Source organism: Psammomys obesus, unplaced genomic scaffold (genome assembly GCF_907164565.1).
Source record: "Psammomys obesus unplaced genomic scaffold, mPsaObe1.curated_primary_1811, whole genome shotgun sequence".
Taxonomy (NCBI): Eukaryota; Metazoa; Chordata; class Mammalia; order Rodentia; family Muridae; genus Psammomys; species Psammomys obesus.
The window spans coordinates 4,545,515-4,567,594 of NW_026596079.1; the positions used below are offsets into that span (position 1 = coordinate 4,545,515).

Genomic DNA, 22,080 nt, shown 5'->3' on the forward strand with positions numbered 1-22,080 from the left:
AATAGAATAGAATAGAATAGAATAGAATAGAATAGAATAGAATAGAATACAATAGAATAGAATAGAATAGAATAGAGTAAAATAGAACGGACTTCTTCTGTGCTCAAAGAAGACCTTGGCATTGTCCTTCAAGGTTCACTGACACAAACCTGCTCTTAGTATAGTTCAAGTGGCTCTCAATTCTTAATGTACCGCATCATCCTAATCACCATGAAGATAGGTTGGTTTTACTATTCCCACCTCAGGATAAGAAATAGCCGCAGAGAGGCTTAGGAATTGACCTGAGTTTGCACAGGCAATAAGAGCAGAAGCTGAGACTTCAACCCAAGCAGTTAAGACCCAAGTCTGTGTTTTTATTCTAAGCCTGTCTGGGCCTGTTAGTTCTGCTGGATAACTCTCCCATAGCATCTGTGGTCACATGGAGGTGCAAACTCATTTTCAGTGTTAATCGTGGAGGGATCCAGTTTCCTATGTGTGGGAGACTGAAGGCATGGACAGGCTACTGTCGGCTCTGTATTCCTGTCCACCCACCAATGCTTGTTAACCATAGATTTGCTTCTCCAGTTTCTCTGGTCTGACAAGGTAGGACTGGGCACCTGCCATTACATTCTTGTGGTGTGAGCCACACCGCCCCCACAGTCTGGGTCTTTTCTTTTATGGCACTTGCAGAGATTTGTCCTTCCTGTCTTCCATGTCTTCTATCCCCCTCCTGATGGAGTCATCCGAGTTTGGATATAGCTCGGAAATAGAGCTACTGCAATTTGCTGATACATCTGAGAGTTAAAGTGGATCCTAGGAGGTCACTCATCTCGTGTTGGTGATCATACATATTGGGCCTGTGGATTCCCTGGCTTGCTTTCTTTCGTTCTAGAGACAGAAATATCAGAGGAAATGCCAAGCCTTCAAGGAGCTCCAAAGATGGTCAGGGCCAGGACTGAGGTCTGTGAGACTACCCTGAAGAAATAGAGGACTTTAGTCACTCATGAAACAATCACACCATATGTGCTGTATTAGATGGTTAGAGCCAGTTCTTCTCAGCTATTTATCCTATCACACCTGCAATATGTATGCACGGGAGCCAATAAAAAACAAACAAACTGAGGTACCGCTTGGTTGTATTGAAGGGCAGCTGAGCCAGAAAGAGACCTGAGAAGACCAGGCTTGCACTGTGAGTACTGTGTATCAGAGCACCAGGAAGCAACCCAGGATCATCAGAAAAGACCTCAGTCTCCATCTGAGACCTTACCTGCTTAAGTTATTGCAATTAAAATTTAGACCAGTGCCTGGCATGTAAACACGAGGCAAAGTGCTTACGTGTGTACTTATTTACTTCACCCTCAGCAAGCCTCTGATGTAAGTGTCACTATTATACCATTTTACAAGTGAAGAACCAGTGCGGAGAAGTTGAATAACCTGAGGTCACAAAGCCCCAAAGTGACATGGTGACTTCCTGGTTTGTATGGATCAGGCAGTATATAACCTGCTGAACTAAATAAAATAAAATAAAATAAAATAAAATAAAATAAAATAAAATAAAATAAAATAAAATAAAATAAATAAAATAAATAAAATAAATAAAATAAAAGGATGGATGGTTAGGAGGTGTGGGGAAGAGGAGTGGGAACCAGCAAGGGCATGCTGAGGCAAGCCTGGATTAGCAACCATAGGAGGTGGCAGGCAGGGGGTTCCAAGTCAGGGCAGATGAAGACTAACCTTAATTGATGACCCCATGTTCATGAACTGTCCAAGTCTCCACCCATTCACTGCTGCATTCTTGATACCTGGCTTACCTCTCACATGAAGTGTGTTCAGTGAGCATGCTGGAGGACATGCAGAAGTGGGAACATTGTTGAAAACACAGCTATTCACCCCCCCAAGCAAATAAAAGTGACCTCCTTGCAGAAGCGGCCTGTGTGAAGCCACAGGCCACTATGGAAATTGTAAATGTACTTATGAGATACTTTTGTGTGAGTTGGTTTCTTGAGCATGAACTCTGAAGGGGTCATTGTATCCCAGAGGAGCGTAAAGGTTGGGCAACCCTGAGGGCCTTTCTCTGTGCCAGATGATTGTGCAGAGGGCTGAGTGTACACGAGCAACTGGGATAGTCAAGGCCCTCACCAACCAAGAAGCCTCATTCTCACAGAGCTTCAGTTGAATACTCTAGATGAGAGGCAAGATATGTTAACCGCCTGCCTTCAGACTGACACTTGGCATCTCCATTAGGTAGGGTAGGGTCCTAAAAAACCCTGAAGCTAGTTAAGATTTCTGATTGGTGTCGTGCCTCAGTCCTTCTTCCCTGGTCATCTTGAAGTCTCATGGAAGCCCCAGGAGCCTCCTCTCTCACCGAGTGCATGGCCTCTTTATGGTGCATAAGCACAGCCAATATTACTACCCAGACTGGAGCAGCCTGCAAGCTGCTTACTGATGCCCTCCTGCTCAGGAGAAATCAAGGCCTAGGAAGGCACCTGACTGGCCTCAGGCCAGACAGCATTGTGCATCCTGGTGAGAGAGTCATAGTCGGATGTGTCTGCATTGTCAGGACAGACCTCACCCTCCCCACTTCTACCCATGCTTTGTCCCATGAGTTCAGGAAATGTAGTAGGTGTTCAAGGATTCCGTGTGCCTGTCTCCTTAGGTCTCTATTCGGCTGGACGGTGAGAACAAGGCAGTTGAGTACAATGCTGTGGGTGCCATGAAGGATGCCGTACGGGTGGTCTTCCGAGGCCCCCGGGTTGATGACCTCTTTGACCGTGACTGGCACAAGATGGCTCTAAGCATCCAGGCCCAGAATGTGTCCCTCTACATTGACTGCGTGCTGGTTCAGACACTGCCCATTGAGGAGAGGGAGAACATCGCCATCCAGGGCAAGACTGTGATTGGCAAGCGTCTCTACGACAGTGTGCCCATTGATGTGAGTACTTGAGTGGCTCTTGCAGTCGGTGCCAGGGCCACCAGAAGGGACTTCAGAACCTAGATGCCTCAGTGTGTCCCACATCTGCAGCTCTAATTTATCATCTATTTATTAATCGTCATCATGGACTTTCCCAGGAGGAGGGAGGTCTCTGACTGGGAAAGCTGCATAGTGGAGTCCAAATTTCCCGTGCATTCATTCATACTTCGTTCATTCATTAACTCACTCACTCACTCATTCATTCAGACATTCTTTATATATACATCGAGATCATTACGTTTGCTAGACTCTCAGCTGGGCATTAGTGATATTGGTGCCTACAAGGAAGCACTAGATTGACATGCAAACACCAGTCATCTTTAAGATAAAGAGCTTGCTTGAGCATCGTTGAATTTGGGTATGGGAAGGGCTCCTAGGGGTGCCAAGAGACAACAGTACTTTGATAAGTTCAGTCAAATGCACACAGAATCACAAATCATATTTAGGTGGTGCCACGCCATCCTGGAATGGACAGGCATACAGAGGGCTTGCAGGCCCTAAATCCTGTATCCTTTACATGGCAACCTGGTCCTTCCAGGCCATATTAATTCCAGTAGCAGAGCAGCAGCAGCAGCAGCAGCAGCAGCAGCAGCATAAGACCCATTTGGTTTTTCCTGTGTGTTTTAGTAGCTTCTTGGAGGCAATGAAGATTCCATTATGGTGGATGCTGCTTTTCAGTATCTGTATAAGGTTGGCTGTCTGATATACTGTCAGTTATGTTGAGCCCGAATGGAAAAAAAAAATGTATGTGAATTTAATGATCCAGGATTTCTATGGAAGGAAGACTCACTGAGATCATTCAGTCTGGGTACGTAAATGCCACACTAGATACCGGCACCATATATTATAGGACCTTAAGGCTGGCTGTCCAAACTAATCAAGGTGTGATAGCTGTGAGGAGCACTGAGAGAGATATGAGGGTAGATTCCTAGGGGAGGTTAATTTATACATAGAGAATAAAGGATACAAGGTAGAATATGTCTGTTTGTAATCAGCATTGCCAGAGGGCAGGAGCTTGAGGAGCAGGTGGAAGAGAGAGTCGGGAAACAAGTCCAAGGCTAACTGCATAGATCCTGGAAATCAGCCTGCAGGTGACACCTGGCCAAAAATGCTAATGTGCCCAAGTGCTGTACCTGAGGAAGCTCTATCTGTTGCAGAGAGGGGTGCCTGGGAAGGCGAAAGAGGGTGCTTGGGAAGGAGGTGGCCTGAGATTTCATTAGAGTCCTGCTGGGAAAAAAGATAGAAGAGGTCCAATCTTAGTTGGGTCAATATTCAGGGGCAGAAAGTGGGTGTGGGGCTGGAATCCAGTGGGATTCTTGGAGAGTCAACTGTTGAGACAGTGGGCTGGTACTGGCGAGTTGGCAGTTATCAGACCCATGGAGTGAATAGAGAGGGTTGTTTCCGGGTGTGAGGCCCAGGCTCTGAGTCTGGTATCTGCTGGAGAACCCTGAGACTCTGAGGCTCTTTCCTCTATCTCGTTCCACCAGCCCGAGGTGTCTCTTTCCCTCTCCTGCTTGTTTCTCTGTCTCCAGCTAGAGTCCCAGGAGTAGTTTTTATGGGCTGAGGAACCCAGGGATTCACTCTAACATGCACCCTGCCTTTTGCTTAGTTCCCACTGGCCATACATCTGCTCAACCACTTTAAAGTGGCTCTTAGAAGTGCAAACCCAAGTGATATTCCCTCCTTGGCAGGGATCAGCCTTGTGAACATTATCAGGCTGTTCACTTCACTGCTGTGAGACCAGGAAATCCTCTAAATAAATAGCCACGATCCAGTTTTTAAGTAAAGAACCAGAAACAGCCCAGCGCTCCATGGTGGAGCCCTTTCATTTTGGTTTGTGCACCTAGTGCAGACTCTGCTGGCCTCTGGGCAGTGACCCCTTGTAAGGTCATAGTAAACTCCAAGCGCCTTACTCTGCCATGTCGTAGTACTGTGATGTCACTTAGTCACACTAAGGAGGCAGAGTCAGGAACAGAAATGGAAGGTACTGCTCCGATTTGTAAATTCACAAGGGGGTCAGCGGTCAGTGTCTCTCTCAGCTCTGTGCTTGTCATTTGTTCTGAGGTACTAGGTCTGGGTGCTACCTTGACCTTTGAATTTGACCATCATAGTCAGTCAAGAAGCATCCCTGTTTATCTGACACTGTGGGTGTGGAAAATTGGACTGTTGCTTTAAGTAGGAAGATTTCTTATTTACCTCCTTTCCCTGTATCAGTGAGAAAGGTTTGTTGGTGTCAAAATGCAAGGAATCTTGGGCCTTCTGACATTCATCCATAGCTGTGTTTCTATGATAAATGCTTGGAGGAAAAGTCAGTATACTTTATATCCTTCCAACAGGATGTACTAGGATACTTATGACTGTATGGTTTGGGGATTTAGATACAGTGGGAAAAGCTTCACCCTGTCTAGGCTTGATGTATGGGATGGTACAAGTGCTGTGCTCTCTGAGTCCCCCAGTCCCCCCTATAGCTCTGTGACATCATCTCATTGAAGGACAAATGGAGGGTCAGAGAATTGAGGTGACTTCATGATAGCCGAGTTAGGCTGAATGCTAGACTCAGCCTGGTGGGCCCCAGCTCATGTTTTCAGACATTCCTGATCTGTTTCCATGCCAAAGCTAGCAATGGGCCATTAAATGAGGGCCTGTATGTGGGATATGGTCTCAGAACTGTGTTCTGACCCAGGAGATAGTTGAATCTTTAGCTGCTGTAGCTTGAACCCGAGTATGGCTCTCAGATAGGAATGAGGCCCAAGATAGAATGTGTAGAAATTCTGCAGCTTGGGAAGAGTTGGCAGAAAGGGTTAAAGCGCTTGGAGTAACAAGGATCAAAGGCGGTGGTGGGACTTTTCTGACGACCCAGGTGCAGTCAGTAGACCACAGCTAACATAGAAAGCAGGCCTCTCCTGAAGGCCAGCCTTACTCAAAATCAAGCATATGCATTCTGCCATTTTTCTTCCAGTTTGCCTTGGTGTCTCAACAGGGAATGAAATAGACATGAGCAGATCTGAAGAGAGTCAAGTGGCATGAGGGGGTGCGCTTTGAGGAGCACGCGGTAGAAGCAGAAGGCTGGAGTCATGCAAACATCCCAGCCCCACACAGGCAGAGACCCTCATTTGCCAGTTCTGCTTGTTAAAGTTCAGGTTTTGTTTTTTTTTTTTCAGCCACTGATGATCTGCCTGGACCACATCCTTGTTGTGTCAGGGGCTGCTCTAGAGCTGGGGACAAGAGAGAGCAGAGCCTCGTCCCCCAGGTCCTGCAGAGATTTTGTCGTAGCCGAGGAAATAGGTTAGGGACAGAGGAGGAAATACACCGTGGTGCTACAAGCCAGGTGCTGTTGTATGGATAGACAGGGTGAGGAGTGGGAGGTGTGAGCCTGAGCCTGGACAGCGAGAGGAAGGTGGAAGATGAGAGCACTCTGCCTATGAAAACTGGGAGGGAGCCATCTTTCTGGGCAGTGGGTCTGTGAGGGCAGGATGCATGGGAAAGAGGGTGTAGTTTTTGGAGAGGCCCGGGTCAGTCCTGAAAAGGGAGCTGGCCAGAAAGCAGGGTGAACTATGGGCTGGAGCCTGGGCTGCTGCCCAAATTTGCTGAATTTTATTTACTGTGCGGCATCCTCAGCTAGAGTGCAAGGCAATGGCTCTGCAGACCTGTCTCTGACGGCCAGAGTCTGGGATGCAGAAAGCAGGCATATTCCAGGTCTCCAGTCACTTTACAGCTTGCTGCCCTGTACACAGGCTTCAGTGTGGAGAAACGCATATGTGTGTGTGTGTGTGTGTGTGTGTGTGTGTGCTCATGTGTGTGGGTGCATGTGCATGTGCTTGTATGTGTGTGTTTAACCCTGATGTTCTTACATTTTGAGATCTTTTTGTTTTAAGTTTCTGAGTTTAGGTAGAGGGTATTAAAAGTAGAAGGCACAGTAGATATTTATCTCAAAAATTATTTAAGCTACTGTGTGAAGATGCCACCAAAGGGTGAGAATAGGGACATACTGAGCTTTCAGTCTAGTAACTGTCCCATTGTCAGTGTACTATGTTGCCTGTAGCAGTGGTGACCTGGACAGGAGCAGGTGTGCCTCTGTGTGTGTGTGTGTGTGTGTGTGTGTGTGTGTGTGTGTGTGTGTGTGTGTGTGTGTGTGTGTGTGTGTGTGTGTGTGTGTGTGTGTGTGTGTGTGTGTGTGTGTGTGTGTGTGTGTGTGTGTGTGTGTGTGTGTGTGTGTGGGTGTGTGTATGTAGTGTGTGTGTAGTGTGTGAATGGCTGAGGCTAAGGCATGTACAGTGGAAGCGTGCATGGGCTCAGCCCTTTCCTCGATCCTCCCATGCAAGGGCAACTTTCTCTACATGGAAGCTGGGTACTCAGACAATGCGGAGTTTCCCCATTCAGCCCGGCTGTGCAGCACAGGCTAGGAAAGACTGCAAGAGCCAGAGGGCAGTCTGATGGCATGGAGATTCCAGTTCCTTCTTCTCTCCTCACGTTCCTTTCCAGTTTGACCTGCAGCGGATTGTGATTTACTGTGACTCGAGACACGCAGAGCTGGAGACTTGCTGTGACATCCCATCGGGTCCGGTGAGCGGGCGTGTAGAGTGGGCTGGGCATGCGTGTGGCATATGGATCCTGAGGTGTTCAGGGTTCGGGAATTAGCAGTTGGGACCTGGGTGACACTGGCCACCAGTGTGTGTTTGTGGGGGGAGGATTCTGGGTTCATGTTCCACTTTTAACCATTTATGCAGTGTGGGTTGGGGGAAACCAAGCTTAGCAGGGTGGCCCCAAAGCTTCCAGCCAAGTGATGTGACCCAGCTTTGGGAAAGTGTGGAAGGCAGAGGTTGGAGGGTGCCCTGAGAAGGAGGTCACCAATGGACTGATGCAGTCATTGCTCCTACAGAGGGGGAACTTCCATGCTTTAGGATAGGCAGCAGGATGGACAGAACACTAATAACTCCAGAGCCAAGAGTTGGACCCACTAGGCCTCTGTATACAGGGTCTGCTCCCCTAAGACATCATCACCCGCTTCTCACACCCCATTTTCTCCCCATTTTTCTACCAAATCCCAGTTCCAAGCTATGCTTGAACAATGGGGTTGGAATGGAGACTGCTTCCTAGAGCTGAAAGGTGAGCTCCATACTCAGTGCCAGGCTCAGGGACACAGTAAGGGCTCCATTCCTGTGCTCTTCTCAGCACTCCTATAGCACACAGGGCTGGGGATCTGGAGGTTCCTGGACATGGGTATGGAGAGAGAGAGAAGGAGAAGGAAGGAAGGAAAGAAGGGGGATAATAGAAGCTGAGAAAATATAGGGAAGGCAGAAAGAGGAGGGGTAAGGCTAGGGAGTTATATAGGTATGAGACTGTAAGATGAAAGTTTCCCCATGTGATGTCATTCCCTCCTTCTCAGAAGCTGATAAAGGACACACCCTTGTCTCCATCCTACAGGAACAACACTGAGGCCAAGGGAGTGAAATGGTTCCTCCAGGTTGCCAAGCTGCCCAGTGTCTAGAGCTTGGCTGCCTAGCCTGTCCACGTTAAGCTAGAGACCTGCTGTCAGATTTGTCCTCAGGCGCTCCTAGGTTTTCTTTGCCTGTCCAGTTCCTTCGTAGTCCCAGAGATTATGGTTCTCACCAGGGAATATTCAGATTCTGACCCTTTGACCTTTCCTTCCAGTGCCAGGTGACTGTGGTGACAGAGACTCCACCTGCACCTCCACAGCTGCCCACCCCCGGCAGCGAACAGATTGGATTCTTGAAGACCATCAACTGCTCATGCCCAGCTGGAGAAAAGGTAGTCCACCCTCAGTTCCATAGTCTACCCTCAGGTCCAAGCTGAGTGCAGTAGTCAAGGCTGGCTGGCAGGACCACTCTGACAGTGAGGCAAAGTGGGAGCTTCCCATCACACCTGGCCTACCAGACCAGGATGGCCCCAGGCTCACAGAGGCCTTCGGTTCATTGTGTGTTCCCTGAAATGTCTGTTCCTTCACCTTTGTGCATTCTGGGAAGAGAGACTCTCAGGCTTAGCTCTAATTAATGTTTTCCTGCAGCTAATAATCTGTTCCTGGGCTCTCTGTGGCTGTTACTTATGCCAACACTGTCTTTGCTTTGTTAGCTACACTCACTAACCTGAATATATGAAGTTATGTGTGTGGGGTGTGTGTGTTTATGAGTAAAGGTTTGGGTGTTTTAAATTTTACAAAGTGCTTCATGCTTGCAGAAATTCATACCTCCATTCCACTAGACACACTAAATTCTTTGTGTGTACCTAAGGCTTTCATTTATTTGCTTTTTGTCTATAGAGTGGTGACACAAGCGTGCATGCGCGCGCGCACACACACACACACACACACACACACACACACACACACACACACTCACACCACACTGTTATGAGCAGAAAGAACAACCTTGGAAAGGAGTAGGACTGTCCTGGGATAGTCTTAGTGAAGAGCTTCTGAACTGCCCCCCCCATTGTCTTAATCCACTACATGTGGTTGTCCCCATCTGCACGGCGCCAGCACACTGAAGGGCAGTGAGGCTCTGTCCAGTACTAGCGATTACTAGCGACACCCAGACCCAAGTGAAATGAGAGATGAAGATAACTGGATCAGACACTTCTGGATATCTGAGCAACAGTAACACGTCTGGCCAATATAGCTATTCCCTTTCCTTTGCCCCTCACTGTTACCCTCACACACTCCAGCCCTTCTTATTCTATGCAGAGAGCCAGGCTCCTGGGAAGACATGGGTCACTAAGGATCTCCTAGTCAAGGGAAGTTACCATGTACTAGGTCAACTTGATAAACACTAGTTATATGTTGAGCTTTGATTTTTTTTTTTTTTTCAGGCTGTAGGTGGCATTAGGACGTTCCATGCCTAGTGCCTAGGTTAGGGAAGAAGCAGTGAGGACATAAGACCAGCACACTCAGACTGGGAGGCTGCAGGCTCAGGCTCAGGCTGCCTTAGCCTGTGAACAAATCCATTCTGCCTGCCAGTAATGTCTCAGAAGCAGCTGTCTAAACTCACATCCTCCTGAGTCCCACTTTCTGGTAGAGCTCCCATGAGAAAGGGGGTGGGGAGGTTTTCTCTCCTGACACTGTGCAAAGACAGGAGTTACAGCCAAACCCACCCCAACCAAGCAAATGCTTTCTTTCCCTTGGATTCAGGCCTGTGTCTGGGTGGGTCTCATGAGGTCCCTGCTGGGGATCCCATTCTCTCTGTTTGCTACTTGTCTTCTTACACTCTAACTCACCAGTGCTTGGTTCTCCACTGACCTCCTTGGCATGGTTTACAGATCCCTCTCCACTCCTTCCCCTCCTGTGTGACACATCTCATATAGTGCTTCTAATCTCATGTCTCAGTCTCTCTCTCAGTTACAACATCAGATTAAAAACTGCTGGTGTCTTTCAGGGGCCTTCATCTCTCTCACCTTTGGCCATTTGAAGATACCAAACCTGCATGAAACACCTTTTCCTTTCCTTGAGCAGCGTTTTCTGGCTGACACTTGCTCTTCTTCCAAAGCATGGTCAGCAACTCTTTGCTGAGCATGGTATCTGTGTCTGTGTCCATGCTTCCTTTCTTCCCTTGCCATTTACTCCTATTCGATAACTATCCAAAACCATCTTTTCATATATATATATATGAAATATATATGTGAATATATATATATATATTCACATATATATATATATATTCAAAATATATATATATTCAAAATATATATATGAATATATATATATATATATATATATATATATATATATTCCTTTCTCTCTTCCCAGGCTTTGATATACATACTGGACTAATAATATTTTCTTTGATTTTATTTTTCTTCTATAAAATCTTAAGATACAGTTGACGAGATTGAATATTGCCTGTGTGCTGGGGGCTACTGCACATTTTGACATAGAGGCAGCCCTTACATAATGATTGAACTGATGGATACATAGTCTGAAAAGATGGATGGATAGTAGGTGGACAGATGGGGTTGGGGGAGAATGGCACACTTTCTCACATCCCCTTCACAGAATGGGACTCTATTGATTGAGCTTTTCAATATGCTCAGCCTCGTTTTCTGGGTGCCATCACCTGATAACTTATACCTTTATTCAAGTCTTCAGTTTTCGTTTCCGGCCATAGACAATGAACACCTGCTATATCCTTCACACTGTGTTGCATGCTATAATTTTAAGACCAGCAGAATGGCCTTTGTAAGTCTTGGTCTGCTGTGCAGTTATGGAGAGGGGATCCTGAGACCTGGGTCACCCTAACCATCTTCTCAGGAACAGGTGAACAAGAAGACCTACTCACTCCATCTGGAAAATAGGCCTGCCCACCTGTGATGGTGAGGCTCCTGTCTAATGCATCTGTGTGTCTGTAAGAACACAGGATGAGGCCCATGGAGTCACAGTCCTCTTTATGAAGCAGAGTTCTGGCTGTAGGCACTTTGTGTCCAGCTTTTCAAGTCTTTCACTTCAGTTGATATGTGGTGCCAACTATTTCTTTGGGCCCCTGCTTACATCATTGTCATCAGTCATGGTGATAGACATGAACAGTGTCCAAGGCACTCTGATGGACTTTGTAGGAGGTCCTAAGTACACAGAAGTATTTATACTCACTGGCATATGCTGAGGACACTTGTTATTGCTCTGAAGTAAATGGGGACCCATTAACAGAGTCATACCAATCAGTCTTTGGAAAAGGGGACCTCAATTGAGGAAGTGCCTCTATGAGGTTAGCCATTGGGCATGTGATTGATGATTGATGTTGATTGATGGTTGTTGTGGCAGGGAAGGTAAAGGGCCAGGGAGATGGCTCAGTGGTTAAGACCACTGGCTGCTCTTCCAGAAGACCAGGGTATGGTTCTTAGCATCCTTGTGGTACATCACAACCATCTGTAAGTCCAGTCCCAGTATGGCTGACACCTTCTTCTGGCTTCTGTCGGTACCAGGTACACAGACACACTTGTAGGCAAAACAGTCATGCAAAATAGATAGATAGATAGATAGATAGATAGATAGATAGATAGATAGATAGATAGATAGATAGATAGAGCAAGCTGCATCCCTTCCTGGTCTCGGCTTCAGTAACTGCCTTCAGGCTTGTGTTCTTTTCCTGACTTTCCACATTGATGGACTGTGACCTGGAAGTGTAAGGTGAAATAAATGTTCTTCTCTCCAAGTTGCTTTTTGGCAACAGAAAAGCAAACTAGAACAGGAGTTCTAGCTCATTGCTTTTAGTGATGGGATCAGGTGCAAATGGCCCAGTAATGTGTTGTTATCTGTATTTATAACATAAGAACCATGTGTTTATTTTCTAGCTTGGCAATATTAGAGGTGGCTACAGCATATGGATCATGTATAAACACACTAAAAATATCTCATGCATTTTTAAAATTTGAATGCAGTCTATGCCTAGAAATTGCTTTAGACGTGTCAGGCTTGGCGTTTCAGTAAATAATTGTAGCATAAATCGACAACAGGTATCATCATTTCCCTTTTAAGTTATACCTTTAGAAAAAAAACAGCTCATAAAATTATTTTGTTTTTATTCATTTTTATTGCCTAATGAAAAATCATATTATTTATTTATAAGGTACAAAAAGATGCTCTAATTGCCTCTTTTATGCAGAATGGTGAATCAAGATGAACGTTGGTCATCTCAAATACCTATAATTTATTTTTGTCTAACTGAAACTTGACCCCTTTGACCAGTGCTATCTTCATTTCCTGACTTCCCAGCCTGGAACCCCTGCTCTACTCTCTGATTTTTGTGTGTGACATCTTTGGCTCCCGTGTATGAAGGGGAACACGGGCCATTTCCCTTTCTATTCCTGAGTGTGTTTATAGCTTTGCTCTTCCAGTGGCTGCACTGAGAGATTATGGGGAAAGTTGTCCATATAGGTTTGCATTTGGAGAACAGGACTCTCAGCTGAATTCAGCAGTTTTCCCTTCATTTCTATGACCACCCTGAGTTAGCATAAGACTAGTCTTAGAGCCCATGGAGTGATGATTCGCTTATATGGGAGATGGGAGATTTAACATATGGCCTTGATTGTTTTTTTCTTGCCTTTCTTTCTGCAGGGTGAAAGGGGCTTTGCTGGTCCTGTGGGACTCCCTGGTCAGAAGGTCAGTATTTGCATGGAATAGTTTCCTTGCTTTAACCTCCATGGAAGCATGGCCCGGGTGTGTTAGATCACTGTCTCAGCAGCCTCAGAATTGCTTTGGAGCTGTTTTTGGTGCTGCAGTACAAACAAATGACATGAGGTTCAAGCTTTGAGGCTCTGACCTGCCCAGGACTGCACCTCTCAGCTTGAAAGTTTATAGAACGAAAGGCAGAATTGCCCAGGATCAGGTCCACAACTCATGTGCTCCAACAGGCTCAACTCCCCAAGTCAGTTAATTCATCAGTCTTTGCAAGTTGATTGGTTCCAGAAGCATTTAAGACTTGGGATTTAGGAATTATATGTCTGTCTGTCTGTGTATTTATTCTGGTTTTTCAAGACAGGGTTTCTTTGTGTAGCCTTGGCTGCCCTGGACTCGCTTTGTAGACCAGGCTGGCCTCAAACTCACAGTGATCCATCACCTTACTCTGCCTTTAGGAAATATTTAAATTGTGTAAAGTGCATAAATTCCTTGAGCACAAAGTTTGCAAACTCAGCAATTGCACAAAGCCACATGCTCTCGTATAGTACTCTATCCTTGGTTGCACACAGCCTCTTACTCCTCCCCCATTCTCCAGCATGCTACCTTCTCCATCAATGTTTTGGTCTTGGAACATTGATGGGTGGGAGGTACCAATGATCAATGCATGGGCTTCTTTACTTTTGCACATCTCATACCTTGTCTGGGACTGAGTACAGTGGCAAAGACATAGAGACAGCTGTGCCTCGTTGCTCCTCTGCTTCTGCGTGTTCCTTCTGCGTGTAGAATTTTCTCATCATATATGAACACTGTACTCCTCTCCTCTCCTCTCCATATCACCTCCTCGTCCCATCCTACCTTGTGCTTTCTGTCTCTCATTCTTACTGCTTCCTGCCTTTCTTGAGTTTGAATTTATATGCCATGCTATTTGTACACATCTTCTCTGCATCAGGCTGACACCAGGATAAAGGATGGTTTCAGCATTCACACAAAGGCCCTGTATGCAAATGCTCAGGTCTGGCAGGGCCCATTGATTTGTGAATCAAGTCAAGAAATGTGAGGGAATTTAACTTAGGTGCTTCATTTCCTTTCAAGGTAGGACAGGTGACTTCATGATGCACTCACCCAGGATGACTTCAGTTCTTCTGGGGCACTGGGGCAAAGTTGGCTGTGGGCAGCCTGTGAGTATGGAAGTCAAGGAGAGCTTTGGGGAGGATCTGACCTAACACTCCTTTTGTTTTTAACTCCTCAGGGAGATTCAGGACCTGTTGGACTAATGGGTGCTCCTGGCCCCAAGGGAGAGAAAGGAGACACTGTAAGTCAGATGCTGCTTTCTCATATCGATGGATCACATGGCTGATGTGGGAGGCCCAGGGCACCCCCTTGCATCCCGGCCTGGTCATATTGATCAGCAATGTGGGCTGACAGCCTGGTGAATGCATGCACTGAGTGCGTCTAAGCCTTGGGATGAAGCCTTCTCTACTGGACATGGCCATAGTATTCTTTCCCCTTGCTTTTCACTCTGTCCATCTCTAGAATTTTGTTCTTCCAAAGCAGTACCCTTCTGATGCGTGAAACTAGTTATTTTGTAGTGTCCCCTTTACTTTGGACACTCACATGATTATGCTAATGGATATACATCTACTTTTGTCAATGGTAGCATTATTAACAAGTGTGTTAAGTAGATCAACTATAAAGCAGTCTTTCAGACAGGGTATAAAAATGTCTGATTACTATCCTGTCTAGAGGAGTTATACATTCAAGAATACAAATAGGGAACTGGAAGCGTGGCTCGGTAGTAAGGTGCTTGCCTAGCAGACACAAGGCCCTGAGTTCTATACCCATCAAGACTACAGGCATGTGTACTTAAACATACACATGCAGTCAGAGACACAGATACACATAGAAGAGGGGATTGAAAATATACATTTTGAAATTAGAAAAAAAACCTGGAATGATCATACTGTTGTCAGACAAAAATGGACCTTAGAACAGAACAGTTTTTTTAAAAAGAGAGAGAGAGAGAGAGAGAGAGAGAGAGAGAGAGAGAGAGACTTTTGGATAGAAAAGTCAGTTCTTTAAAGTTTCTTTAAGGTATATACTAAAAACATAAGCAACCAACAACATAACCTCAAGATGCATGGCACACAATTGGTAGAATTCAAAGGATAAATGGACAAAGTGGCTAAAACCTTGCATACTTCACTCCAAATGAAAGCCAGAGCAACCAGCGATACAGCAAAATGGGAGCCTTTCCACATTGCTTCTTGGGGCCTCTGGGAGCATAGTCTTCTAGATCTAATAAAGTAGAAACAGCCCAGTGACCGTAGTAAAAAGGATGAGTAAGTTAAGTGTGCTGTGTCTGTACATTCCCATATTAGTCTGCAACAAGGGAAATTGTGCTATGGGGTACAACATGGGTGAACCTTGGGCTTTGCTGAGTGAGAGCAGGCAATCATTGAGTAGACATTATTACAGCTGCTTACAAAAGAAACCTGCTTAGTGTCTGTCTAGTACTGGGAATGGGAAGGGGGAGCAGATGTTTTTATAAAAGGTGAATTATATGGTATGCAAATTATATCCAGATAAGGCTGTTATGAAAATAACAAAAATAACATCTATAATGTTAGATTATTGGAAAATTAAATGAGAAGACACTTATGAGAACCCACATTGAGTGAGTAAGAGCCGCATCTCTTTCAGAGGTGCCAGGCAGAGTTTGGGAGATACTATCCAGTTGCTTGAACTTCTGGGTAATGCCACACCACAGAGATGTCCCCTCAGTAAAGCTTTGACTTCTGCTTTCCTTCTCTAGGGAAGAGGACCCTTCATCCAAGGAGAAAAGGGTGAGAAGGTGAGCCCCCATTTATTGCATTTCTCCAGGGCTCAAGGGTGGATTTGTGGGAGGTGTGTATAGCTATGTTATCCTTGCATGGATGTGAATAGGGAGAAGCCCCTTGGCTGTAGGCCTGGCTTCTGTGTGGCCCCTGAGCTGGGTGGTAGAAACAAATATAGACACAGCAGGAAGGGAGAGCAGGTGGGGTTAGGAAATGGTGTTTGAGAGAAGTGAAAAGCAGAAAACAAGTGTTTTGGGGGTCCAAAGAACAGTCTACTGAAGAACTGGCCAGTCAGTCTAACAGTGCCGGACAAGTGGAGGCCTGGGTAGGACTCCCCAGTAGAGTGCATAACAGGAGGAGGTCTTGTTTAGGGCAGAGAGTGCCTTCTGGTTCTCAGCCAAAATGGAGGAAGAACCAGAGAAACTACCTGAGGACCACCAGGTAGGACATCAGATATCAAAGTATGTTTAGGCTTTCTGTGCTGTGATAAGGAACCAGTGGAAAGTATCTGTGTGATCAGGAGGCCAAAGTTGCTCAAATAGCAAGAAGAACATAGATCCGAGAGGGGACTGTCCAGAGGAATTTGCGAATAAGTCAAGACCTGACTTAAATGGGGTGGGGGGGGGGAGTTGAGAGATAGAGCTGATGTGGGTGATTGGACAGGACAGCCAGGGGACTGGAACGTGTGGCAGGGCTGAGCTGTTCCCCAGCTATGAGAGTTCTAGCCTGTTTCCTTCCCACATAACAGCCACAGCAGAGCAGACCTTGGGGGATGTGCAACTCACTCTCTAAGGAAACCCTTAAGATGGCCATCGATAAAGACATGAAGGCAAAGAGCCATTAAGCATGCCACTTCACTCACTGCCTGTGGCAACATATTCCCATTATTCTGAAAACACCTCTTATATTCTAAAGGACTGAAACTTTTGCTAGGACCTCACAAACTAACTTAATAATACACTTTCAGATCACTTAAGACTGCCATCCTGCTGAATGATCAGCCTGTTTAACCTGCCTTTAAGAGGAGACTGTAACAACTTATCTTACTTGCCTCGGATTTCCCATATAATCAGTTTTTTTTTTTTTTACAACCTAAGCTAATATATAGCTGTGATCTTAGACTTGATATTTTTCCCCCTATGCTCCTGGCCCAGAGTAATTCATTTTGTGTGTGTGCATGTTATGGTATTAAATGTGGAAAACAGAAAATACATTGAAGCCATATAAAATGAATATCCATATTTAATGTTAAAGACAGCATACAAACATCGCTGATAGCATTTGGAGCCAGCTGGAGTCAGTAACTTCATCCCTTGTAAAACTCTGTTTAAGACCTCTGTAAAGTATACCATTCCCAACCCAGTGATGCTTTCTGTACTGTTGAATAAATGCAGAACAAAGCCCTTTGTTAGACACACACACAGGCACAGACAAATTCACTAGACAAAAGGCAGGCAGGCATAGATTCAGATTAATACAACAGACAGGGAACGGCAGAAAACACAGGGAGAGAGAGAGAAGTCAAGGAATCAAATATGGGCTTGCTCTTAGTTAAATCACTCCAAGAGGAATTGCTTCTCTTTTCCCTAATGCGACATTGACACATCACTAGTGGCTCTTAGTTCATTATTAATGTGTTCAGAATGACGCAGTTGCCCTTGAGAGACATCTGTGAGACTTCATGGTGCACATGTCACTGATGTCACTGGAGCTCCGGTTCTAATGGGAGCAGATCCTATGCCGCTGTGCCCTGGGATGGGTTATGTCAGCCCCTTGAATAGGGATGATTATGTCATCCAGGATCTGACCTATACAAATATGGAAGAGGTCCTAGGGAGTGCCCATCAGAACTTTCCTTTCTGTGTTCATACTCTAAGAAGCATTAAGAAACGCATGCTTACATGCCCGAGCAGACTTTATAAGCGAGGCTAGAAACACACGTGAATAATTTATGTATGTGACTAGAAACAAAGGATGAAGTCAGGTTACAGAATGAAAATTACACGTGAATAATGCAGTCCAGTCTCACACCGCAAAATCATGATTAGGGAAATAATTAATGGCCAGAAATAGAGTATTTTGTCACTTTTCAAAACATTCTGTAAGATATATGTAACTCAGCTTACTGTTGTTTCAAGTTCTCCAGCTGAGTGGACAACAGGTCTCTCAAGGAGTGTCCGAGAAAGGATTAATGGGTACACCTTTAATTTTCTGTTTCTCTCTGGAAGCGGAAGGTATTGTTAGCTTTGGCAGCTATGCATATTTGTTGACCAGTTCTGATGGTTTTTGTCTATGATGCTGGTTGCACATTGTCTAGAGACACAGTAGCTTGTAATGGTAAAGCTCGTGACACCACCTCTTGATTATCTTTTCAACACAATCCAGTGTTTAATTTTCAAACATTCTGAGGGAGTCTAGGCTGTGTCCAAGATAATAGAGCAGGTAGGCTATTGCACCGGAAGCTGTGGATCTCTGGTACACACATGTCCATTCACTCACTGTCCCTTTCTGAATGAAATGTTGGTATGTCAGAATTCTTGGCTCTTAAAACAGTTCTGTATATAAATCAGCTTGTTTTCCATGTCGATTTCATTATGGAGCTTTTAAACAGGAAGATGCAAATTATATTTGTATGAAACTTTGAAGTTAATTAGTGCCATTTTATTATTGTGCTTGTGCATTATTACATGGTTATTGAGTTAGAAATCTATAACCAAGTTTCTTCTACTTTTACAAAAATTAAAAGATTTAAGAAAATTAGTTGGACTGTTTGTATGCTTTCACATAGTCTTGCAGGCTGAAGGCAAATGCTGAAAGAATAAACAAAGGCACATTAGGAACTATCTGTGGTGCTGAAGGGCACCTTGAAGACATTTAGCTTCAAGAATCTCAGAGGCCAGGGCTGAAAAGGAATAGAGGAAGTCATCAATTTTCCCTTTCCCTTCATCTGACACTCAGGTGCTTGCCGAATCATAAGATGAAGGGCTTCAAGCCAGAGGTTGAGAGCCTACATGGGAAAGGTAAATGTTGGATTCCCAGACTGTGTTAGGCAAGGTTAAGTGGGAGAATCTTAGGCACAGACTCACTGGGTCCTAGGCCCATAGCTCACCAACTTAGCAGCTGCGTGACAAGGGACCATGACTTCACCTCTGTAATCCTCGCTTTTCTTCTCTGTGGCTTGGCAAATATAATAATACTAGAACCAGATGGGATTTTTACAAGGATTAAATGAACTAATGAAAATAAATGACTTATATTTTTGGAAAGAGCTCGTGAGCATTATGGATAATTACTCTTACACCAGTGGTGTTCCATTTTTAATACCAAATGACATCTTTTATACCCTTAACACTAATAAGTTCTTCTCCTCAGAGGTTGGCAGATGTAGAATGCCAGAGCACTCCTGTGCTCCACCCTCTTTACCCCAAAAGGAATTCTGCAGCCTCTAAGACCCCAGAAATCTGAGGGAGTGTTCGCTGAAAAGATCACAAAGGTGCCAGTGTAGAGGTCCAGTCCTTTCTTCAGTGTATATAAAACAAGTCACATGACATCTAAAAGTAATGGTAGGATCACGCATTTATAAGCCCTTACTCCCAGGATTCTTCATACACCTTTTAGCTTAACTTTTGAGTTGGACCTTCTTGTCCTTATTTTACAGTGAACCTGGGAACTGGTGATTTTACCAGTGTATGTGGCGGAGGTTGGGTATGAGATCATGTTGTCTCACTCCATAGTCTGTATTTGTCTGTGCTTAAGCCAGCAAAGAACAACCTGAAAGATTTATTAAATCAACTAGTCAGATCCTGGAGTATCTCATTCGTTAACATTGTTGTGGGTTAGGGAACATGGCTGCCTATGTAGGTTCCAGGCAGTACTGTAAGTGCCGGCCCAAGATCCTCTCACTTTGAGGGCCACTGTCTAGAATGTTTCTAATACTTTTCTCTCTTGGCATGTGTGCTGGCAGATGGATGAAGAATAGCACTGGGCATAGTTCCTCTAGCTGGAAGCATTTAGAAATGAGCCGAGGCAGTCAGCTTTCCAAGAGAGCAAGAGACATCTTCCATCCAGAAACTACACGTGCTCAGTGAAGTGCTGAAGTCCCCAAGGCTTGGGATGCTGACAACTGGATGGAGGTGTATGAGTAACGTCTTGCTAGATATTGTCTTTTGAATAACTATGGGACAGAGAAGTCAAAGTCTAGACTTGGAGTCGAAGCTGCAAATCTGGGTCAGAATTTTAGGCATGGAATTGGGAATACCTTTTTCCCAGCAGCCTTAGATATCTTATTTCAATGGATGTATGTACACTATCCATTTGCAATTTTTTTCAAACAGACCAAGTGATGAATTACTCTTTAAAAGGTAAACTGTGTAAGCTTAGAAAGCCCAGGCGAAATGGCAGTAACACCTTGCTTGGTTTGAAGTTTCCTGTCTTGAAAGCATTACCTGGCCACCCTTGGACCAGTAGCAGGATTCCTCCCAGTATCATGCCTTCTGCAGTGAATAGACACAGGAAGAAGCATTCAAGACACAGGAGGAAACATATTTTAGCTCAATACTGCTGCTATAAAAAAGGGGGTGGGGTAAATTTTAATTTATTCTTTGAATTTTTTATATATGTATACAATGTATGCTGATTATGTCCACTCTTTCCAGGATCTTCCTATCACACATCTCCCTCCAACCTTTATCCATCCATCCATCCATCCATCCATCCATCCATCCATCCATCCATTTTAATCCACTGAGTCCAATTAATTCTACCCATATGCATACAGATATGGCGTCATCCATTGGGGTATGAGGAACCTACCAATGGCTGCTCTTCTTTCAGCATCTGTCAACCATAAATAGCTAATTCTTATACAACATAAATGTATTGATCACTGTGTAAAGACTGAGAAGTCTGGGAAGGCAATGCCTGCAGTCGGTGTCAGCTGAAGGATGTGTACTTCATAAATGGCAGATATGGCTATGTCCTGACATGGCAGAAATCGACCATCTTCCCTGGGCCTCTTTTGTGAGACTTGTAGTTTCACTTCCTAAGGGTCCTGACCTTGTATTCTGCTGCATGGGGTTAGGTTTCAACATATGAACCCTAATAGGACATAGGCAGTCAGACTTGGGGAGGGACTGTGCTGCCCTGCTAAGCTAACAGACCACAAAGGACACATGGAAGTCCAGACCTTTCTCTTGCTTGTTTTTTCTTTCCCTACGTTGCCTGCTCTGGTTTGAAGTATTATTGGACACTTTATTGTGGAAATCCAATAACTTTCTTTTGGAAGTCTTCCTGTGCCGACATTACCAATTCCAGGGCAGCCTCCATTTCTTCACTTTTTATTGACTCTCTTTGTGGTTGTGGCAGCTATATATTTTTTTAAATTTTTATTTTATTTGGGTGTGTGTGGGGGGGGGTAGGGTTTCATTGTATATCCAAGCTAACTTTAATTCTCAGACCTCTTGTCTTCACATTCTTAGCTGGTCAGTTTGTTAAGCATGGAGAAGGAAACATTGTTAGTTTTCAACAGGGGACAGACTGGTAGATAGATAGATAGATAGATAGATAGATAGATAGATAGATAGATAGATAGATAGATAGATAGATCAATCGATCTTGCAAGCTAGTGGTCAAGCTCATGGCTTTCCATGTGTCAGGCAAGTGTTTACCATCGAGATATATTCTCAGCTTCTAAAATATTTTGTAGTATATAAAATATGTGTGCATTCATATCTGAAAGCAGCATGCAGCTATCTTACAAACAAGGAGATTAAGGATGGGAGAAATTCAGTGATAATCTTCATGGCACATTAACAGCTTGGTTCAGGCTGTGATTTTTTTTTTTCTTTTCACAGACTCCCAGGGCATCTGGAGGTGAATCTATGTGTAACACTTTGGAAGGCATACTGTGTTGGCAAGGCAGTATTTTATGGTGTCAGATTATAGGGCCCTAGAACATGAAAGATGTATCTGGGCCCATTCGGCTTTGCTTTTCCTAAGAATGGGTCCATATAATGAAAGATCTGGATCTCATGATAACTTGAGTTCAGGATGGAAATTGCTCAGGCTAGGTGAGTTTTTCTGGCTTGGTTATCTTACTGGAGACCATCACAATAGACCACAAGAGATCAGAACACAGAGAGGTGATTTAGTGGCACCCAATTCCAAATGATGCA

The 22,080-nt window shown here is 44.7% G+C and overlaps 1 protein-coding gene across 1 annotated transcript in view; it reads left to right on the top strand.

Annotated features, from left to right (window-relative positions):
* Window positions 1-22,080, top strand: part of Col22a1 (collagen type XXII alpha 1 chain) — a 211,613-nt gene that overhangs the window by 33,362 nt on the left and 156,171 nt on the right. Inside the window, exons 6-11 of the mRNA XM_055626482.1 lie at window positions 2,636-2,911; window positions 7,433-7,513; window positions 8,603-8,719; window positions 13,011-13,055; window positions 14,323-14,385; window positions 15,886-15,924. Coding sequence (XP_055482457.1) covers window positions 2,636-2,911; window positions 7,433-7,513; window positions 8,603-8,719; window positions 13,011-13,055; window positions 14,323-14,385; window positions 15,886-15,924 — 621 coding nt within the window. The remainder of the gene's footprint in view (window positions 1-2,635; window positions 2,912-7,432; window positions 7,514-8,602; window positions 8,720-13,010; window positions 13,056-14,322; window positions 14,386-15,885; window positions 15,925-22,080) is intronic.